This window comes from Branchiostoma lanceolatum, chromosome 5, assembly GCF_035083965.1.
Source record: "Branchiostoma lanceolatum isolate klBraLanc5 chromosome 5, klBraLanc5.hap2, whole genome shotgun sequence".
Lineage (NCBI taxonomy): Eukaryota > Metazoa > Chordata > Leptocardii > Amphioxiformes > Branchiostomatidae > Branchiostoma > Branchiostoma lanceolatum.
Genome location: NC_089726.1, coordinates 7493412 through 7515047, shown reverse-complemented (window position 1 = coordinate 7515047; position 21636 = coordinate 7493412). Strand labels below are relative to the sequence as shown.

At 44.3% G+C, this 21636-nt stretch overlaps 1 protein-coding gene across 2 annotated transcripts; it reads left to right on the top strand.

Moving 5' to 3' along the window:
• Positions 1-624: 624 nt before the first annotated feature.
• LOC136434736 (uncharacterized) lies at positions 625-21471 on the top strand. Of its 2 annotated transcripts, XM_066427769.1 has the most exons (3): positions 625-1254; positions 12740-13044; positions 20147-21471. In XM_066427769.1, exons 2-3 carry the CDS (start codon positions 12756-12758, stop codon positions 20314-20316), a joined length of 459 nt encoding a protein of 152 aa, XP_066283866.1. In that variant the 5' UTR covers positions 625-1254; positions 12740-12755; the 3' UTR covers positions 20317-21471. The 2 variants fall into 2 exon arrangements, with proteins under 2 accessions (XP_066283866.1, XP_066283867.1); XM_066427770.1 differs by lacking the exon at positions 625-1254 and having other exon boundaries at positions 12491-13044.
• The last annotated feature ends 165 nt before the right edge of the window (positions 21472-21636 follow it).

Genomic DNA, 21636 nt, shown 5'->3' with positions numbered 1-21636 from the left:
AAGTGTGTGGCCTATTGAGAGGCCGGTATAGAAAATTACCTATATACGAAAGACTTTGTAAGTATTGCAATACAAATGCCGTGGAAGACGAAATACACTTTATTTCAAACTGTTCATTTCATGATAATGCACGAAATGAGTTGTCTATTCAGACCACTAAAATCTATCCGAATTTCCCTAAGCTTACAGACAAAGAAAAGACAATTCTTCTTTTAACTACCAAAAACCCACAAATTATAGAAAAGGTGGGACATTACGTCTTCCATTGCTTACAAAAGAGAAGTCAAACCCTTCACTAGCTATAGACAATTACATTTGTATAATTTAGATAAGCAGCTTTTATACCTATTTTGTACACTGTTCCTTTATGTATTTTATTTGCATTTAGCCTTCGGGCACGAATTTGCAATAAACTTATTAAAGTTATTACAGACTAAAGGCGATTCCCTTTGTTCTTCACTAAATGGTTTTCTCTAGATTTGTTTTCATTGGTCGGAAAACAATTGGCCCCTTTGTATATTGGATTCATCATCCCTGGACCGTGTAACGAGCCAATGTGGCCCCGCCTCCTTTTGAGCCACCTTGTCAATCAACCCCCCGGTTCGTCAGAGCGCAACTTCCAGTAAACAGTTTACTGTATGTTGCCAACAGTCGGGTCTTAGAAGACACACAGCAGAGAGTGTCTTCTCGTGGCATTGTGCGTCGCTTACGATGGATATTTGAAGAGTCGTTGTTTTTTTCTGCCTGTTTAATTTTGCGAGGATTAATTTACCTTGTTTAACTTTACCGTAGCCCCTGCTGTGGCTCACCGGGAAGTTTTTCTCACAGTAAGACTAAGAGTTCACGTCATCAGGAAGTCGTTCGCGGGATAAGCTACTGCGTTTCTAGGACACCGGCGTGCCAACACCGTCCCACATCTCTGCTCACTTTTCCAGTCCTGACATAACTAGGGCGAAGGCCGGACGACGTTCTCAACTTTTCTCAGTCTGAATTTGAAGAACGTCTCCTGAGAAAGCTCATATCCTTGAGGCCGAGCGGAGCCCAAGAATTTGAGAGGGTTTTGGGTCTGCAGTTTTTTGGAGATTCGTTTCCAGACATCCGCCCAAGTACCCAAGCGGGGAATTGTTGGCATTGCTAAGCCTTTGTGTGAGGAAAAGTACCTCCAGGTTTCTATATCCTGCTGACGAAAAGGAGGGAGAGCTTCAAGCTGAGCAAGTCGGATTGTTTGGTGGATCTTCCTGCAAATAAACAAAGGTGAGTGACATTCCAGAGTCCAGATCGGTGCCTAGGCACTAGGCAACTTTTGCAAGCTTGCATTACTTGGTGTATAGGGCGTATTCAGTCATGTGACCCTCCCTCTAGCAACGAGCACTGGCGGCCATGTTGGTGCTCACTTGATAGTGGAGCCCTATGGAACTCTCCGTATAAATAGCAGATGTTTTCTACGCCATTCACAATTTCCCTTCGGAACGTTTTGTCTCACAATCCTGGTGTTTTGCCTCGTGGTCAGATGTTTGATTGGGACTGATAAAGCACACACTGATCGGGTAACAGTAAGATTGGTTTGGCGTTTCTCGTGTAGGTAAGGGAACATACGAAGGGACTAACGACTGAAACAAAAGTGGATTTCTGACATACGAACAGCGGATCTAAATAGTTGAAGTTGGAGAATCAACGTGAGTGTATGGAAACCTTTGTATCTGGTCGAAAAGCAAATTACAGGCCCGTTGTGTAACACAGTCGCGGCACCGTGTAGTCGTTGCTTGAGATCTGATTAAACCTCCTTGTCGGAGATACGTTCGTAAACTGGCGGGTCTTTCAACGTCGAACTTTCCCGATCATAACGTACTCCCTGCCACCAAAATTTTTCACGACACTCAAGACACTGTACTACGTGGTTGCAAGCCTTGGAACACTTGTATGCTGTGAACTGATTTTATGCGTACTCTGTAAACAGTTTAGCGGCCATGTTTGTAGGCAGCTGGGGAAATTTCCTCGCTCGTCGACAATGGGTCATTTCCAGTTGGATTTTTGTAGCGAAAAGGATGTGAGGCTGGAGACTCTTTGCATATAATAAAACAGCGATCAGACGACTTCGCATTCCTTGGAAATTTAGAGACCGTCGGACACCGAGAAACTTCGCTGCCGGGTGAGCACCAACATGGCCGCCCACGGAGGGCAGGTGTGATGACGTCACGTGAATACGCCATATAGAACCGCGGCCATAGAAATTATCTGTAAAGGCCACTGATAAAACGTGTTGTTTTGACTTGTCCACGTAAACTGGGCAGTGCCTCCTGTCAGTTCTGCGTCTCCTCTATGCTTTGTATCTTGAAGATTCATCGTCTTGAACCAAGATAAGGACATACCAGTGAAAGTGACCTTGATTGCAAGTAGGCTCCCCCAGGCTCGAGTGTTCATCAAGATCCTGTTATAGTTCTGTAGTGGTCTTGAGGGATGTTTTCAATTGCACGCTATCGCAATGTTTGCGTTGGGGTTTAGTTTATAATGGTTGGCAGACAGGTTTGTGACATCTCGGCATGCCTGTCAGCGATAACGAGCTATGGAATGACAAGACTCCCGCTGAAACCGTGCGGGCAGCTCGGCACGGCTTCTGGGCTAATCTCCAAGCAGATATTGGAAGCAAAATATCCTAATATTTTCTTACACAAACAGTTACTGAAGCAACCGGATAGAGTTGTAAACGGCTAGGTGATTCAGGGAGCACCCACTACCTTTCATCAGTGACTGGCATCTTGTGTATCCTAGTATCTGGATGTCTAGCCGTTATCGACGTAATATTTTCTTGTTGCTCGTTTTCCTGACACACTGAAGATCACTGAAGTTGGAATGGTTGCGTGTCAGCAAATGGGGACAACGAGAAAAGTCCACACCAATTGCAAGGCATCTTAGCTTGTCTGGTAGATATAATCTACAAGCAGATGTAGAGGGGCAAAGTCGAACCGGGAGCTTGAGAAACGTTACAATTTTACCTTTCTACATCTGCTTGGAGATTAGGGAACGCATACAGAGACGCAAACAAGCTGGAGTCTTACATCTGCTTGGAGATAAATGACAGCTCTACATCCGAACAGCCTCTGTTCTCTACCTGCTGATCGGCTCTGCTGAGCCCGCAAAGTGTGGGAAATGTGAGCTAGGTGCGGGCTTAGTACGGGGACTGGGTGACGGATATCGCAGTACGTTTGGGTGGAGACCAATCAACACCTATCTAACTGTAGCAACAGACCGAAACCGGGCAATTGGGTCTGCAATAGAATCTAATCGTTGCGTTACTGCACGATTCGTGGTAATGCTTATTGGCATACTGTACGTTATCGTACACGCACAAATTTCTTTATTGAGACAATATGTCCGGTTTGATGACTGACTTTGACACATCCCAATGAAAACAAACAAACCACCAGAAGAGCGGAAAATGCAAAGCAACTTATCCATTGGTTCTGCCGATGTCCTTACACCCCCTCCCTACCTCCTTACCTGTCCCCTGGGATCACCCCTAACACCCATCTTTTAAGAATTTTCCTGGAATATAAAGATTTAAACTAGATAATGTTAGCTCTTTCACGTGAGTGATACACAAGCACAAGTAACTGGTAAGTAGGTAACTGTTGTCCTTCGCACATTAACCGTTTCAAAGCCACTTATATTCAATGAAAGGAGAACAACGACAAGCGAGGGTAGCCTCCATGAACCGTACGGGTCATGGGAGAGAACTCTGAGTCAAAGGGACGCTTATTTCTCACAAATGGTGCGGTATGACCGTGACGACCTGGTGACTCTGGGACCGAGAGGGAAGGCGCTGCCCTGGGCACGGGCGGAGGTCGGAAAGTTCGATTTGTCATCGACTTTTAATCTCCAAGCAGATGTTGTGAGGGCAAAGCGTGACGTTGTCTCACTGGTCCGAGTTGGCTATCAAAAACGGCTCTTGTGTGGAGAATGTTACATTCTTTTCTTGACTTATTTGCTTGGAGATTACAACATACTATCGCGATTGACGTTATCAATCAATCGATCAATCGTTCGCAAGAATCAGATGGAATGAGATCATAGTCTCCGTGACTCGAAATCTGAAAATCCTTCGGTCAAGCTCTGCGCCCTACAGCGCTGATTAAACGGTGTGAAGTTACAATGAACACTATCGTTGACCGTGAAAAAAAGTCAATTGAACTTCGTTTGAGAAAAGGACCACTGGTGGTGCTTTTACGTGGGCGTAAACAAGCAGACATACAAGCAGCACACAACTGCACAACTACTTTAATCGGCAGTGTGAGGAAATCTGTTCTGGTCTGTAAATTTCAGTCGCCGAACTGAAATCAAAGTCAGAAATCACCCGTGGCTGTTGACAGGATAGGATTCACTTCTATTGACACTAGCACAAGAGACAGGGGCGGAACGAATGGGCGATGTCAAGTGGTGTAAAAAGTTTCATTGTCACATGTTTAGGAGGTAGAACACTGCTTTCTTTATCTCTAGTGTCATGTATTTACGATGTCCCTTGCCAGGTATTGTAGCTGAGTCTGTGTTGGAGGTTATGATAACAGGATGTGAGTAAGAATTTATGGTCCATGAGGCATGACAAATGTAGCTGACAAAGTCATGAGTAAGAAAACAAGACTTCCAATGATGAATCCATGGAGACACTAACCTCACAAGCTGAAATGTAAGGCGTGAATTCCAAGCAGATATTGGGAGGGAACGTCGGAATATTTTCTGGCTACCCTTTGTCATGAAAAAAAGCAGCGATATCGATAGGAAAACGCTAGAATTATTTTCTTGCAATATGACCTTGACGATAATCTGAGGTAGCGAATACTCTCCAAGCAGAGGTAGAAGTGAGAGATCTTTATGTTGGCATCTTTGAAGGAGTCGACTGTCAGGAAACGGGTGCCAATCAGAATAAGACAACGACCCCCTCCGAGCTCCTTCAAGTTCTGCTTGGAGGGTACTACCCTCCACCAGGACTTGCTACAGGAGTACGGGTTGTAGAATTCGGCAAACAAGATAATGATTGGCCAGGAGAGTCAGCCCCTTCGGAGGAACTTGTTATATAAAGTCTGGTTTCCTTCACTAATTGATTTATGGCTTAAATGATCTCAGCTCCAAAGCTACTGCATTTGTTCAGAAAATGAGTGGATTACTTTTATGGCATTTCATTGTACCGAGATACCACAGAATGACTGGGTGAGTGGCCGTCAACCCCTTTGGTAGCAAAACTCTCCTGGCAAATCATGTTCCCTATACTATAGCTAGCGAAGTCAGTCTGGTAGGGACTAGGAGAGAACGGTAGCGTTAGGTGATCGCTCCCAGACTTTCCCAGGGTGAAACATTTGCTGAATTCGCGCCAAATTGGATGAGAGTAATTGGCTAGAGTAATTAGCCGACCAGAAGAGTTCAATTCGCCCCAAGCCCCCCAACAGGCATCAAGAGGTGTGCCCGCTCTCTGGACCTTTGATACATGTAGCGACGAAAAGGGCACTCCATGGCCAAGCAGAGGTTTAGCTGCGGCTGTGATTTGACGTGTTGTTATGCGTTTTTGTCAGGCTTTATATTTTGTCCCGTTTTCTTTATGTCGCCAAGCCAAACTGGCGTATTCTCCGAACCTCTGCTTTGAGAGTACGAAAAGGGCTATTTCAGACTGATTTATACCCTGAAGAATCGCGAGCATATGAGTCTGTGGGGAACGATCTGGTTAGCATGATGTTGATTGGCACCTGGTCCGAGCGGTCAGTAGGTCAGTAACCTCTGTCCAGTGTGGCGTGGTGATCTCGGACCTCAGCACACATTCCCGAAAAACGACACGGTCAGAGGTGGACAACCGTTCAATCTTCCATCGGTTAGGCCATGTTGATTTGATGATGTGGCTGACATCAGCGCGCGCATCAATTTTCGTCCGTTTCCAGGAAACAAATAAGTTTTCGGCCACACTGTAAATCATACAAAGCAGCTGCGAAATAACAAAATGAATGCTGTAAATTGCAAGAAAATATTTCGGAAAAGGGATACTAATGTTGTAGAAAGCCTAAGTCAATTCCAAAGTCAAAGAAGAATCCATTATTCGGTACACCATACTCTGTGTGTTTAGTTTTACTCATCCTTCCTGACCACGTAGATTTCATAATAAATGCAACTTTTTTTTTTGCCAACAATTTTTTTATTCGCCCGCTCGCATCACTTTGGTGGTCCCCGGATTTCATCCATATGATCAAATCAACATGGCCGTGCGAAAATGCCCAATTTTTGAAGGTACTCAAACAAGGATAAACGAATTAAAGAAAGATTAGGATTACGAAGATGTGATCTTGATAAGTGATTTTGTCGGATTAAAGCTGATTGTTTGGTTTTGGATTATTGACGTGTGTGTTGGACGATAATCCAGAAAGGCTCCTTTGTTGTAAAATCTCACCTATCCTACAAATACTTGTATTCAACGACGTCTTGAAACAACAACACACCTATTCAATAACGTCTTGGAACAACAACACAACTTTTCAACAACGTCTTTTAACAGGAAAACAATGCAAATAAATTACACAATTGTACTGCAAAAAGGACAAGATATTATCACGTAGTTGACAAGTAATTACCTTCACCAAGAAGGTTATGTATATGTGACAACTCGAGAATGCCTTGGTGGATTGTCTTGATATTTGGTATGTGGGTAGGTCTTGATGAGACCTCGAAATCATTAGATGTATCATTTTGGCCCCCTGGCTGCAGCGGAACGTCCGGTTTTGATATCTCATTCCAACATCGAATCTCTTCCCCTTCGTCTTGTGGATTCTTGACTGACGTGTTCTCTATATTTGAGACGCCGGTGTCGTGGTGATTTCTTGACTGACGTGTTTTCTGTATGTGAGAAGCCGGTAGCACGTAAACACACATGCCGGGGTGGTAGAGGTCTTCCGTGGGCAACACCACGGCTTTCCTGCTGTCAGTGTGTTCCTTCCAAACTAAACATTGTGATCGTGGCTCAGCTCTCTTATTTAGTCAGCACAAAAGATCGAATGTAAGGTCCTAATAACCTCTACCAGGCTCCGCGGATCGCTGGAAATGTGGGTCGCCTACTAGTTTTGTCCCTCTCTCCGTAGCAGATTCCCTAGCATACTTTGGCCAATTTCTATTATTTTTCCAGCGATCCGCGGCGCCTGGTAGAAGCTAAGGTCCTAATGTTTACGTGCACGTGTCCTGTCAAGTACTAGTACATGTCTGTTGGAGCTGATTCATTCAACGCGTTAGAATAGAGCGGCAGTGTACCGCGGTATGTTTTGTCTGAGAGTCTTTAGGCCGTTTTACTCCAAAGGTAGTCTCTACCAGACTCCATGAGTTGCTGGAAAAAATAGTAGAAATAGGTCAAATAGACTACATGTCAAAATACACCAGGGGTTAGCTTCTCCGGCGAATGGACTCTGCTCTCTAGACTCTGCTAGACTACTAGAGGTTATTTTTTTACTCCGAAGGGGGAAAAGATGAGCAAAAAGATTTGCTCTTTGATGGTAGAGCTTTAGATGCGACTATTGGAACGATTTGGATTGCGTTTGTTTCAGACGAAGTAAAGTTAAGTCAACCAGGCTCCTGACGTTCTCTGGCGATAGAATGGTTGTAATTGGCCAAAATTGTCCTGGGTAAATTATTGGCAAGAGGATGCCAATTTTGCCCTCGGACTGGACCGTCTCTGGCGGGCAAATTTCTCTGACCAATTAGTCTAATTTGGCGCAATTTGGACTTATTTTTCCGGGCCCTAGTGGAAACAAACGTTTCAGGAGAACTGAAAAGGAATTCGAAACAGACAGAGGAGGGGGGGGGGGACTAACTACGCCAGCTATAGGGAGAATATTTGCCAGGGAAGTTTGGCCACAAGACTGAGGGTTTTGCAAGCGGGCGAATTATTGACCTTACCGTGGACTGACTCAACTGGCCAATCATTCCTTTTTTTGCCGAATTTGGACGATCCATACCCCCGTAGGAAGGCCTGGTGGAGGCTAGGTTGATGGGGGTTCTTAGTACAGGTAGCTGAGTGACAAGTTAATCCTCTCCAGCCCTTAACAAGAAGGGAATTCCACTATCTTCGGGGCGTGTCCGTCGACTATGGTAGAAATATCTGCTTTATTTAGCCCATACACTTACACTAACATGACATCTGCTTTGAGGAATGCAACTTCGCCTTTTGTTCCGTTTCTCAGCTTATTTCCATCAAGAGTAATCTAAAACATTTTTTTTTCTAGAAAGTAACGTGCCACACTAGCATTTTCCCCAAACCCTGGTCATCAGGCTTAACCAACAGTCACCTAAAACTCCTACATTATCCAAGGTTGCAAAGCCCCAATCTTTTGACAAGTTCCAAATTGCGACCTACATTGCAAGCTTCTCATACCTCCAGCGAAACATGATATTGCAAACAAATGTTGCTTGTTTGCGTTTTGCCTTGCTTCGATTTGTCTCAATGGCTGAGACATGCGTCTGTTAGATCTTCAGTAAAAGGTAAGTAGTCTTAAAATGTCTTGAAGAAAGATAAGACAGAGGATGATATCATGATGACAGACACCTAGTTGGGTAGATATCCTCAGGGTAAAACGTGATATAGAACACAGACGGCTCAACAAGAGCTATTGACGCGTTCAACCTATAACGCTACCTGTAAATAGTTGTGGGGAGGGGGTGTGCTAAACAGATATACGGTGAATACAGATATACGGGCAGGTGTGTCAAGCCGATGATAAGAACATTCTGATGTCCTTCCGTTTTTCTTGGAGTACGTTACGATCTCAACACCTATCTAGTATATGCACTCCGTATTCGGACCCAGTCTCCGATTCCTAGCAACACTCATTGCCTTATATACTGTACAGTCAAACCTGTACAAGTGCCACCTCTTCATAAATAGCACCTGGCCATTGTGACCACTTTTTTGCAGTCCCTTAGATAATTTGTTTTCCATTGGCACAAGCATTAAACCAGATTTTATCGGTCCCCTGAGTGGTCTTCTTGGGCAGGTTTGACTGGTTGAAGCCCCATCTGACTCTCTCTCCCATCGTCACCTGGGTTTTGAGTGACTAGCGTGTTACTGACCACCAGACCACCGTTCCAAGACGACGAGAATCCCGAGTGGTACGTGACTTTTCGAGGTCAAACATGTGGACGGAACTCCTGCGGCATTTCACGCACGGATGGTCTCCACACCTGGTGGTCCTGGGTTCGATTTTCGTCTCGGTTTCGCAACAAATGAAATAATGAGGACTGGAAATAAACACGGCTCCTAGCAGTAAAAAAGATCAACACACTTGATTTATGTGTATGTCTTACTTTGATTTGCTAACACAATACCTTAGAGGTGTTTCCCTTTCAACCGGTTGTCAGAAAGCGGGGGAATCAGAAGAAGGTAACAACCTAATTAACGTTACCATTTAAGCTATTTGATATACAAAATTATAGACTAGCAGATGTTTAGTTTTTTCTGTGCCTTTCGGTCGTTCTTGTAAGAGTGTGGTGTTCTTTGTCACTGATTTGCCCCTTACAGTTAACGGTACCACTGTCAGGATTTTCTGGACAATTGTCGCAGCAAGAAATGGTCGATCCCTCCTTTTTTTATCTCTCTCAATTTGTTAAACATTCCACCCCTGTAGCTCGCAATGGCAGAGTTCAACCACCCTTTTCATCTTCAATGCCACAGAACGGTCGCTCCTGTGTAGTTTGTATATTCCACACATTGCTCCCTGTGTACATGTAGTTTGTAAATGCCACACAGTGTCTGGAACAGGCTACCGCCAGACACACCTACGGCTCTGAATCTGACTTCCTTTTTTGAGAGACTCTTGAAGTAACAGAAATGACCAAAACGAACGGACACTGGACCATGATCCAGTTTTCGCTACATGTTTTATACCATGTATATGTAGTGATATAGGTTTATAGAGTTATTAGGACTTAAATGATGTAATTTGTTCTCTGTTATATTTTATCTGACCCTTACCTCTTCCCTCATGACCTCAATGAAAAGCGGCCTGGTGCCGATTTGAGCTTCTCGTGATGAATAAACAAAGTTCAAACAAATTACTCCCTGTGTAGCTTGTATATTCCACACATCGCGGCTTTAAACACGAGACGCCTGGCGGTCTCGCCCGCGGCCTAAAATACACCCGCCAATTCTGGGAGGGGTCAGCTAAGGTCAAGTTCGGACAGAAATACAAACAGCGTTGACAGACGTGACGGGACAATACGAGCCTTCAGTAACACTTAACCCCATATCGCGCTCTCCCTGGGGTCTAATAGGGGTTTTGAATACTCGTATATCAGAATTCCGGGTCATAAACGATAAAGATTGCACTACCTGAAGCAAGTTTACCCATACGCCTCAACGCCACAGTTGGACAAAGAGAACTATCATGTAACTATATAGACAATACGGCAACCACTGATACATTCATCCTGGAAATGACCATACACTCATCGGTAAACCCCTTAAAGCCTCCAGTAGCAGCTGGATGATTGACTGTCACTGTAAATGTAGTTGTTGTGAGACTGATACATGTACCGACATACTAGTGCTGCGAGTGCCATCATATCTGGTTAATCGCTTACAGGGCAAACGGTCAGTGATATGTTGGTCACTTATCAGGGGTTTAGAATTTGAAGAACATCCGAATATTGGCGTTCTGAACCTCTGTATCGCCTGAGACCAATTAGGTAGCAAATAGCATCATACATAGGTGAGTTTGATTTCCTTTTACTTTATAGCGACAAGCTGTTTCCGTTATAGAGGGCTCTGACTACTATTGAGTGTCACGTGTTGGCAGTACAGGAACTCAACAGAGCTATATCCTCATCCGCAAAGATTGCATACATAGGCTACCACTGTCCAACATACACATACACTACATCCAGGTCTTAGTATATCTTGTGTGTTTTGGCATTGCGTATGCTTCCCCTATCTGTGTGGTCGCACTTATCAAACCTTCAAAGCCCTGAAGCCACTGTCAAGACTGAGGAAACCGCGTCGTGTCGTAACACACTACATGATTGACGGCAAAACTTGGCTTCAAACGACGACGCGACAAACAAGGCCACAGCCTGAAGCCACGATTTCGAAATGTAGCGTTAATAACCATTACCCAATTTCCCCCCGAAGCACTGCCTTTAATCTCGTTTGAATCATTTCTTCCTTAGAACAGAGGAAACGGTAAGATCAGAGCTCGGCCTGCCGGAAACAGTGTGGTTTTCATTTCGAGAAACTTGCCTCTGAAGTCCTATATATTGTACCTAATGAAATCCAGTGGTCTAAAGTAGACCACAACTTGCTTGGGACGACAGAGCTGGGCAGCTACATGGATTTGAGAGATTGTACATCCTTCCTGTTGACATGCTATCGACGTTGTGCCCTTGGGAAATACAATTTACATGGCTTTCCTCACTCTGTGGCCCAGGTGTAAAAACGGGTACCTGGCTTCGGTTGTGGAGGTAAAAGCCGGTGGAAGGAGATGGGTGGACTCCGCCTTCCAATACCGTGCCCTAGACATAGTGCCAATAGATAACAACCCACTGCCCCTATGGCCTCAAAATGACTTCGGGACTACCTTTACATTTAAATCCTTCCTATCCATGTCTCTAAACACTTCAGAACATGTTTTTGCATTGGGTTTGAGGCAGGATACTAGTATCATGTTGTGACTCCAAGGCTAGAGACTATAGCACAACTGAATTCCTAACACAGAATGAATGTCGGTGTACTCTGGTCCTACAATTACACCGAATGATATATGGAGAGGATTATATCATGGAGGCGGAGAAGGGGAGGGGGGAATAAATCTAGAGTTGGCATGGCGGTACCCAGTGGCTTTGCGGGTCAATCAAAGATCCCTTTTGACGTTGTATACGACCGGCCAAGAAAAATACTGTGCCATGTAACGGCGAGGTGTACAGCCCGATACTGGCGGCGCCCCTGACGGCTTGTTTTTCAGGCTGAACTGTCCCTGTGTTATTTGCAGACTGTCCAGAAAACAGCGGCGACATAAACCATTGCTGGCTTATCGCGACAACTGCAGATACATGCAGCAATGTCAGCTGAACTTTTCAACTTGACTTTCAAGTTAAGGACACTTCACCATAATACACGCACTATAGCATATTTACGCGTATTCTACGTAAGCCATTTACTGTGTTGAATCTCAAGTGTACCACAATGTCAAATCTGTTAGGGTTTCTGTGATGACTGTCATGGTTTTGTGGTCAACCGAAGCTGCTGCATGTGACTTTGGGATGTTCCATTCCAGAAATTGAAGAGGGGATGGCTAACAATGAAAGTTTTTACCTCTTTCATTGGTAAATGTAACATGATAAATCATTTCTAACCTACCCATTCTATCTGCCTCATTATTTAGATAATCCCCTGATTGTGCTCTAGTACTTCTAAGCTGAGGTGAAAATTTTGGTCCTCCCCCCGAAGACATCGAAATGGAATGGTCTTAAGGCTTAGTTGTCAGCTAGTGACGTTCCGTCCGCACACAAGTGAAACATTCGGGGTCGGTCAAACATTGTTCGCGCCTGTGTGGGGCTGCAGTTTACCCGCTTCGTACCCGTAAATTCTCTCACCGAGGTGTCTTTACCCTCGTCGGCGGTAGTCTGGCCTTTCTGATCTTCACTGTACAAGTCACGGCGTGTCAGCGATCTACAGACTCATTAAGAGGAGGCACTACAGTTTAAACACCTTGTGTTCTCATTGGTACAGGGAACACTACAGAGCCATGGAGGCCGGACTGTGGCGGTGGCTGGCTCTAGCGGGCGCTCTGGCAATTGTTCTCGGGGACAAAGTCATCGAAGAGCCGGTTGACGAGGCGGACGGCCCGCTACCTTTCGTCGGGAACATCCCCGGGGAAGAGGAACTGGGGAAACTGAAGCTAGAGGAGTTACCGACGGAGTTCAGTATGTACGATCTGAACAAGGATAACGTCATTACTGTAGACGAGTTGGCTAAAGTCACGGGGACGAAAGAAGAGGACGCCATGCACCCGTTTGAAACCGCCGATGTAAACGGTACGTACATGATCCTGTTGTTGTTTATGACTTAATAAACGTGTACGCTGTGTTTTAGGAGTATTTGAAGTTGAACTTTGCCATGCTCGTTCTTAAAATAGACGTTTTCTTAGAAACCCCGAGGAGCCTTGACCGCTACATCTACCAACGTTTTTGCTGACGCGTCAAAGTTGGCGTTTCTTTGCCCTGTCTGAAGGTTATATTTGCAGGTTTGCACTGCACACTGTCAGCGCCATTGTAAAAAGTCTGCCTTTTTTTCAAACAAGTCACCAGTATTGAAGAAAGGAAGAATTTGGGTTGGGATTATCCCCAATAGCATGTTAGCAGCAATGTTTTCATTCAATCCTCTTTGTACTAATTCCAAAGTACGGTGTAGCCGAACATTTAAGGATTTGTCACTGACACAAAACCTACAATTGGCCGCATACCGGGGGCGATTGGGCGTGTTTAGGGAGTCAAGAGCAGCAATTTAAAGACTCACGAAGCAGAGAAAAGCAAATCACATCGTTACATAACAGACATGAATGAGACCACGCTGTGTGATTTGTGTGTCTTGGAAACTAGAACTGTGTTCCGGAGTTGTCGGGTAGGTGCAGCTGTCGGTCTGGCACGGTTTCCTGCCGTTACAAAGACTTGACGTTCCCGGCACGACTACAAATTAGTCCGACCTTCCACCGCTGGCACCTAGGGACCATTATTCTCACTGCCAAGTTGAAGTTTACCATACATTACGTGTAGAATTGCGAACCAACAGGCAAGCGGGATAGAGGGCTTTTCATGATTCAACAGGACATATTTGTTGGTCAAACCAGACCGACTGAAATTAATAAATCCCCCACTAGAGCCTCGAGGGCGGAGAGTTGTGGTATTGAGTCGAGATATGTTTTGATAATGGGTAAATATTTAGCATGTTGAGGCGTTTTAAAAAGGAACAGTGCGTGTTTACATCCTAAGCGTGGTTCGCCAGTGGATTACATTCATTTTGTTCGTCTTTTGACAGATACGTTTGATATCTTCATAGAAATATCATATCGGTTCAAAACGATAGTAAAGATGTACGAAAACAGCTGAAACGTAAACTTTGCTTGGAGAATATGGTACTAGTATTCTACTATTTAGGAGAGAAGATGCTTTAGGAGAGGTAATAAAGGTACAAGAACTCTCCGGATCCGTCTCCCACACTTTTCGACGTCAGCTGAACAAAATAGGAGTAATGATATGCCTTTTGTATCCTCTGCCAAATTGCAAGTCTCTCTGAACCTTGTCTACTTGAAACTTTGCCAAACAACAAGTCTGGCAACTCTACCAATCCTGGCAGCGGTGGAAGTTGTTATTATCCACCCACCTTGTCTGTAACAAAGATTAAATGCTTACACCGAGTTACTGAATTTCTCAAACTTACATTGTACAAGATTAGCTGGGAGGCAGAAACGGTATCAAGTTCTGCTGACTGAAGTCTGTTGTGGCTGGTCTGTAAATGTTACGTTCCATCTGGTCGCGTCTTTGTCGGGTAAAGCTGGTGGTGTTATTCGCGGTCAAAACAAAAATGGAAAAGGTCAAGAATTGCAATGAAAGACATGAAGATATGATGTCTGTATTTTCCTCTATAAAACAAACATTAAAAACACCACGTTGCACTGGGGTTGATATGAGTTCTCTTGGTATCCAAGTGGAAAATCTTCACATATTTCTGGCTTCTTCGGCTCGTTTTCTTGTGTTTCTCTCCCCCCCCCTCTCTCTCTCTCTCTTTCTCTCTCTCTCTCTCTCTCTCTTTCTCTCTCTCCCCCTCTCTGTCTCTCGCTCTCTCTGTCCCTCTCTTGCCTCCTTAGCTTCTTAGTTTCTTTCTCTCTTCTTTCTTTCGCTCTCCTTACTTGGGCCTCATGATACTGGATGCCTGAAAGGGTTTCGAGTTTTTTTGTAAACGGAAAATGCCACAGGGCACATTTGCGAAGGTATTTGTACCTGGGAATAACGTGCTAGTTTCAAGCACTAATGTCTCCAACCTCATTACGTAAGGTGCTCCCTTACTCCCTCACTATGGAATAAATACTGGTAATAGCCCAACCACTTAGGACGGGGAGCATGTGTTGTACTTTGTCCGGGGATACCCGAGATAGCAGTTTGTTTTCCGTAGCCGGCGGGTTGCAACGCGTGGATGGGTGAGTGTGTAGGGAATGTAGAGAGGGTGCGTGTGTCCTGACTTGTGCTGCACGCCGGTGTGTCAGAGGAGAAGAGAAACGTGCTTGTTCCAGGCGACAGGGATTCACTCACATGTGCTGACAAGATAACAGAGAATTTCTGTAACTCCAGATCATGGTCTTCATTTTCCAAGGCTTCAAGTTAACTGTTTATGCATTCCTAACTTCGTGTAGCCTAAACAGAATTATAAATGAGCGCGCTATCTTGAGCCGTTAACTTCAGAATGATAACAAGTACAAAACAGCTAATCTAATATAGGAAAACCAGGCTAACCTTTGGCCTTAAACGACTTCTGTGTAGGTTCAGTAAAAGTGCAAGGTCAAAAGATCTCAATAAACTCAATGAAAAAACAAAACAGCGATTTGAAAATGATGACACTGAAAAAGATTGAATAGTCGTTTCTTCAAGTGCCAAAGTTATCAACCCAGGATTGATCTTTTCAAAAATTATTTTGTTCCCAAGAACTGTCAAATAGTGGAACTCGTTGCCACACTAATAAAAGACTCCTCGCCAGATAGCTTTAATTAATGATTGCAGTTAGATGTGCAAAGGTTAGATGTGACAGGTCGTCCAGGGTAATATAACCAGCTGCTGTCGCGCCGCGTGCCTGCAAACCTGGTGTGTTGCGCCGAAAGACGGTTATACCGTCAAATCCTCACATAATGTACCGTCCCTCTAAAGGAAAGGATTCCTGTCCTCACACACTATAGTAATGTTTGTTGTCTGTTGAACACTCCTCCATTCATTCGGCATGTACATACGACACCCGGACTTGTGTTTGCTGTGAACACAACTCCCCTACACACACACACACGGTCAATCTTCGTGTCACGGTCAAAGCGACGGCCCGGAATGTTGCTAATCTGTGTTGCTGTGAACACTCCAGGACACTTCAATATATCTACGGAGATTAGGAAATAGTTGCTAGCTAATAGTATAGTCGGACGCCACACAACATTACGGTTCGTCCTGTCGATAAATTACCCTCTTGCTGTCGTCCATTGTGAAAGAGAGTCACGTACGTTCAAGATTCTTTGAGCATAAATTGTCAGAGTTGTCAGAAACTTGCGCAGACCACACAATATTTGAGAAATGTAACGTTATACCGGCCTCTTTTTTTGTAACGCTTGGGCGAATGCTCTACTAATACATTTGCTACCCTGTGTGCCTTTACTTTCCATGTCTACAGTGGGAATGCAAAGCCGTAGGGAGTACTTAAAAAAACGTTTACAGTTGCTTCCTTTTCTTAAGTGTCATAATTTGGGAAATCAATACCGGTCTTTGTTCCAACAACGCCAAGGAGAGTGCTGATAAATGAGACTAATACCTTTGCTGTCCCATGCGTGCCTCTACTATCCTGTCTACCTTGGCAGCGCAACGCTTGAGGGAAAACTGTAAGAAACTTATATACAGTTACTTTCCTCATTTCCACCCCTGTCACGTACACGAAGCCAAGCAGACAGACAAACTGCATATGTGGTTGGAATCTATCTTTAGCGTCTCTAAGCTTTCCGGTCTTGGTCACTTGATAAGACGCTGTAGTGCGCTTCAGAGCTCTTCTGAGGAATGTGTTTGGCGCTTTAGCTCCCGTTCGTAGGGCAGTTTTTTTTCAATAGTATTACCACTTCAAATAGGAAAACCAAACGTTAGCCACTGAAGCAGCTAAGATGTTCATCTCCTAATGTGGCGATGTTTGCTGTAGCTTTAACAAACTCAACTTTTTCATGCTTGGTTCATATTTCCAAACTGGGCCCGGCTGGGCTGTTTGCGGAAACGGAAAATAAAAGTGTATATCAAGAAATATACACAAACGAGGTCTCATCAAGACCTATCCACATACCAAATATCATTAGATAACCCACCCAGGCATTATCGACACACAGACACAGACACAGACACACACACACACACACACACACACACAGACACACTCAGACACACACAGACACACACATACATACGAAAACATAACCTTCTGACGAAGCTAGCGTCCCTGTAGCAACTGGTAGCAACTGGTAGCAACCTCGCAGTTGAGCTCCTGATTCCAATCAGTTGGTAACTGGGAGACTGCCCCGGTTCGAATCCGGGGAAGGGCATTCTGGTTGGACCTACATTTGTCTTTCGGATGGGACGTAATATGGGGATCCCGTGATCAAGGAGGTACCTCGAGCACGTTAAAAGCTAAAGGCACTACAACGGCCTCGTTACTCAGATGGGTACCTACTGGCTGTACTTCAGGTGAATAATGGCCAGTTTTACTGGCTTTTATATCATACTTCCATTCCCACAAACTGCCCGACCCGGCCCAGGTTTGGAAGTCCTTGGAAATGTGACCCTAGCTAGCATCATATTCAAAGTGGTCTTAGCCTGGATATGACCTATCGTGTGCCCCGGCATGACATATATTTCATTAAGTATAGGGCACGGCTTGATCCTTGGTTCCGTGAACCATCAGGGTTATTTAGCGACCGTGTGATGTGTTCTAGCTGTCGGCGTCTTCACTATCGATCATGGGATGTTTGACACAGCGATGTTTACCGTGCGGTGGTCACCGTGAGGTCATTGACCTCTTCTTTAACAAACCGCAATGACCAAAATTAATCTTAGACGTAGCCTCCGCTTCGTTGCTGGAATCTTTTTTATGGCTTATCCTGTGCTATTTTCTGATTGTATATCAGCTTTCTGAAAGCTACCTGGTTTCTGGCAGCCAAACGTACATCTATACTCTGGATTGGCTTCTTCTTCAAACGAAGATTTAAGGGCGTTGTCCACGTCCCAGGGCGCAGGCTCACTGGTACCCTGGTATCCAGACCAATTATACCGAGCGTGGACCTACACCGGCTCGCGCCCGGAGCTTCTAATATCCAAGTACATGTACCTGGGAAAGAAAGTGCATCCAAACGGATTAAAACACTACCCAATTGGCCCCGCGCCCGGAACATCTGCGGTTGGAGATTAGATATAGGTACAGTAACGTCGTTGCTCAAAAGATAATCAACTTGACTCACTACATATATAGACGACTATTGTAACAACACAGACTTTCGTATGAGCCCATGAGACCTATTCTGTAGTCATTGAGTGTTTCAGAATCTATGTCTCTATATTTCAATGCGATGCGTTCGTCAAGCGTCGCCAATGATAAAGTGTTGCCATTCGTTTCTTTGCCTTGTCAGTTTGTCGTCAATGTCACCTCGGCACTTTTCACCCCATTGAAAGAATGCGAAGTCGTTTCTCAAGAAACACATCTAGACGTTTTGTAGGCCATGCAGGGGGCACATTAAGGCTTGTAGGACGGTAGAATTATGCCATCTTGCCTTGGACGTTATCTGCACCTTTGTTTTTTGGAATGGCAGACCACCCAGTGTAGTTTTTCCCGTCACAGTACGTTTGACCAAGGTTCATCGTGTTTATAGTCAACGTGTGATGATAAAGGGGTTCATATATCATGTAACGTACATTGGGCACGGTTGATATGACTGGAAACTCTGGCTAATGTGTACCCAAGTTACTGTCGTTTAAATCCACTAGAGCGGCGACCTCGCCGCAACCGCCCTGCGACTGATTGATTTGACAGAGCCCTCAACGAATTTCGTAGATAAAAAAGAACATTCTAACGCTTTGTTTGTTTTAGTGTATTTACAGTCATACTATTACATTTTGAATGACATTCCAATTACGAAGTCAAGGGTTACACAAATCCAATTTAGGTCCCAGCTAAGTCGCAGCGCGAGCGCCGTCTCACGGTAGAATGGTATTGTCGGAAGAGGTTTCATACAGTAGCGGTTTTGTGTAAACTGTTCGCCGTTGAGCATATTGGCCTATTAGGCTTGGACACAATATTGACAGTCTGTGGTCTGAAGGAAGACAACTGTTGTAAATCTATTAACAGTAGAAGTATGGCAACAGAAAGGTCAATGTAAAGCCAGTACTGTTCAGTAGACTATTGTCTGTCGCTATGCAGACCGCAACGCTTTCCATGCACACCTGGGTGACGGTTAGCCTGAGTACCTTCCTCCGTTGTAACCACTGGTTCAATCGTTTCGCTTGCTAACCACGGAAACGATTATCGTTTGAGCCAGCGGTTGCTACGGAGAATGGTACCCTGGCCAGGTGACGATCATTTCTAAGGCGACGCTAGAATGATCTGTAAACAAGAGCTAGTCTCTAGCAGAGTCCATAGGTCGCTGGAAAAAAAATAGTAGAAATTGGCCAAATAGACAGGTTACATGCCTGAGGAGTTGGCCAGCATGCAACCTAGTATGGTAGAGACTAACAAAGAGCCTTCCCCAAAAGACTGTTTCTCGTCGGCTGCATTGAAACAAACTGCTGTTTCTTCATTTCAAGGGTTCGAAATGTGATTATCGTGCTGTGTGCGGTCGTTAGAACATAATCACTATGTTCGTAATGAGGTTACCTAATCACTTAGTCCGGTCCGTAGATTATGTGGGTTGTCAAAGGATCAGTCTGTTGTTGTAGTTAGAACAATTAGGTACACACCATTAAAACAATTGCAGATCGCATCTACGGATTTGTTGACGTGGCAAATTAAGTTCGTTATGCTGTACTTTCCCGACGGAGAACTGGGTTACAATAGCAACAAACAATTGATTAGGCAAGTAGAACACTTTAGTGAGCATTTTTCTGTTAAGCATTTCTCCAAAGACACAACATAGTTATTTGCGCCTATTAAGAGACATGTGACAAAAATGACTTGACCACACGCGTGGGGGAAACACTTTTTAAGGGTGTATACAAAACGGGACGGGGGCCTCAGCGCCAGACCACCCTCTTAATTTTACTGAAAGTATCCCAAATGACGTGATATGAGACATTCATTACATATATACGTCCATATCGTGAAATCAAGATAGCAATGTTTTCATATTTTACGTTTCTCCAGGTGACCTCCAGCTGACTGAGAAGGAGTTTGGCGACGCCCCGTGGATATTCCAGCTCCCCCCGTCCGCAGACCCCTTCATGGAACCCAACGACGACGGCGTCTGGGAGTTCCGATCCAAACTAGCCGAAAAGGCCGCGAAGGACCAAGAAACAATGGAGAAGGAAGTCTGACCTAAAATGTCGTCTGTTTTTACCACGGGAGAAACGTCGAGGTGGAAATATGAGGGAGAAATGCTTCCGAGAAGTGTTTGATTTTTCCTGAGCGCCTGTACCTGCGATTGTCACGTGATTCTTTTGTAAATGCCCAGATATCATTCGTGACGTCACCCACTCAGATCCTTGACGTTCACATCTTGTTTCTTACTTTTCTATGAAAGCTGTCCCAGATATCTCAAGGCATGATAAGGTTACTGTGGCTGTAATGGAACTGGTGCTCCAAGACATCTAGCGATAAGACAGAGAACTGCACTCTACAGGGATCTGAATGACGTACTCCAAATATGAAGTCACACATGTTAAAATGTATATTTTAAAAGCCGTAAAGACCATACACCAATGATTGATATTCAAAAAAGGGTTAAGAAATTAGCGATTTTCATACATCGCGAGCGTAGATATCGCTCCAAAGTCGAAGTAGTGATCATTGAAAAAGAAACGCACATAGTGCACAAAGAGTCAGGTTGTTACATTCAAAGTGGGCATTATGATATATACTATAGCTAGTACTGTACAGTCCATATGTATATGAACAAATCACTTGTATACCGCGATATAGGTTTCCTTGCTGATTGTTAATTTTAAAGACCTGCTTGTGAGCACGTGGATTGGTATTGAATCTACTAATGCGACTATTCAAGGCGAAATGCTGAGAGAGGAGCATTTATTTGGATCAAATTTAAAGCTGAACAGGGCGTTTGCCTTTCGTAAAAGAGTAACGAGTGTTATGTGTCGTCTCAATGAATGTAACGTTGCATGTGCGTTGTGAAATAAGGTGCTATACAGAACTACTAATGATATGTACAGTACAGTAAAGCATTTTTAGTAGCAAGTGTATTGACTTCGCACGTGTTGCAGCTGTCCACGACAAAATTCACTTCTTGATTATCTTATTTTGCATTCCAAATCATGATATATCATAGACCTACTGCATGTTCATATCAGCTATCATACACCCCGTTTGTTGACCAAGTGTTTAATTATGAAATGTGCGCACTGGTGTGGCTGTTAGACATATTCTATGCGGGGAAACATGATCAGGGGTGAATTTTTACCGTTTTTCTTGGTAAGTTGTAGGCCAAAGATATCAATAAACTTCATTTTTCTGTCGTGGTTTGGTTACAGACTCTTCTAAGTTGGAAACGAGTAGAAAAAAACACACGCACACGCATACTCACATATACACACATGTACACACACACGCATGTACACACACACATACAAATACACACGCAAATACACGCACACACATGTATATATATATATATATATATA

Bases quoted from the DNA above. Each gene is read 5' to 3' on its own strand.
- LOC136434736 (XM_066427769.1), top strand. From the start codon at position 12,756: ATGGAGGCCGGACTGTGGCGGTGGCTGGCTCTAGCGGGCGCTCTGGCA. The intron at 13,045-20,146 runs GTACGTACATGA...ACGTTTCTCCAG, and splicing joins TGAAACCGCCGATGTAAACG to GTGACCTCCAGCTGACTGAG.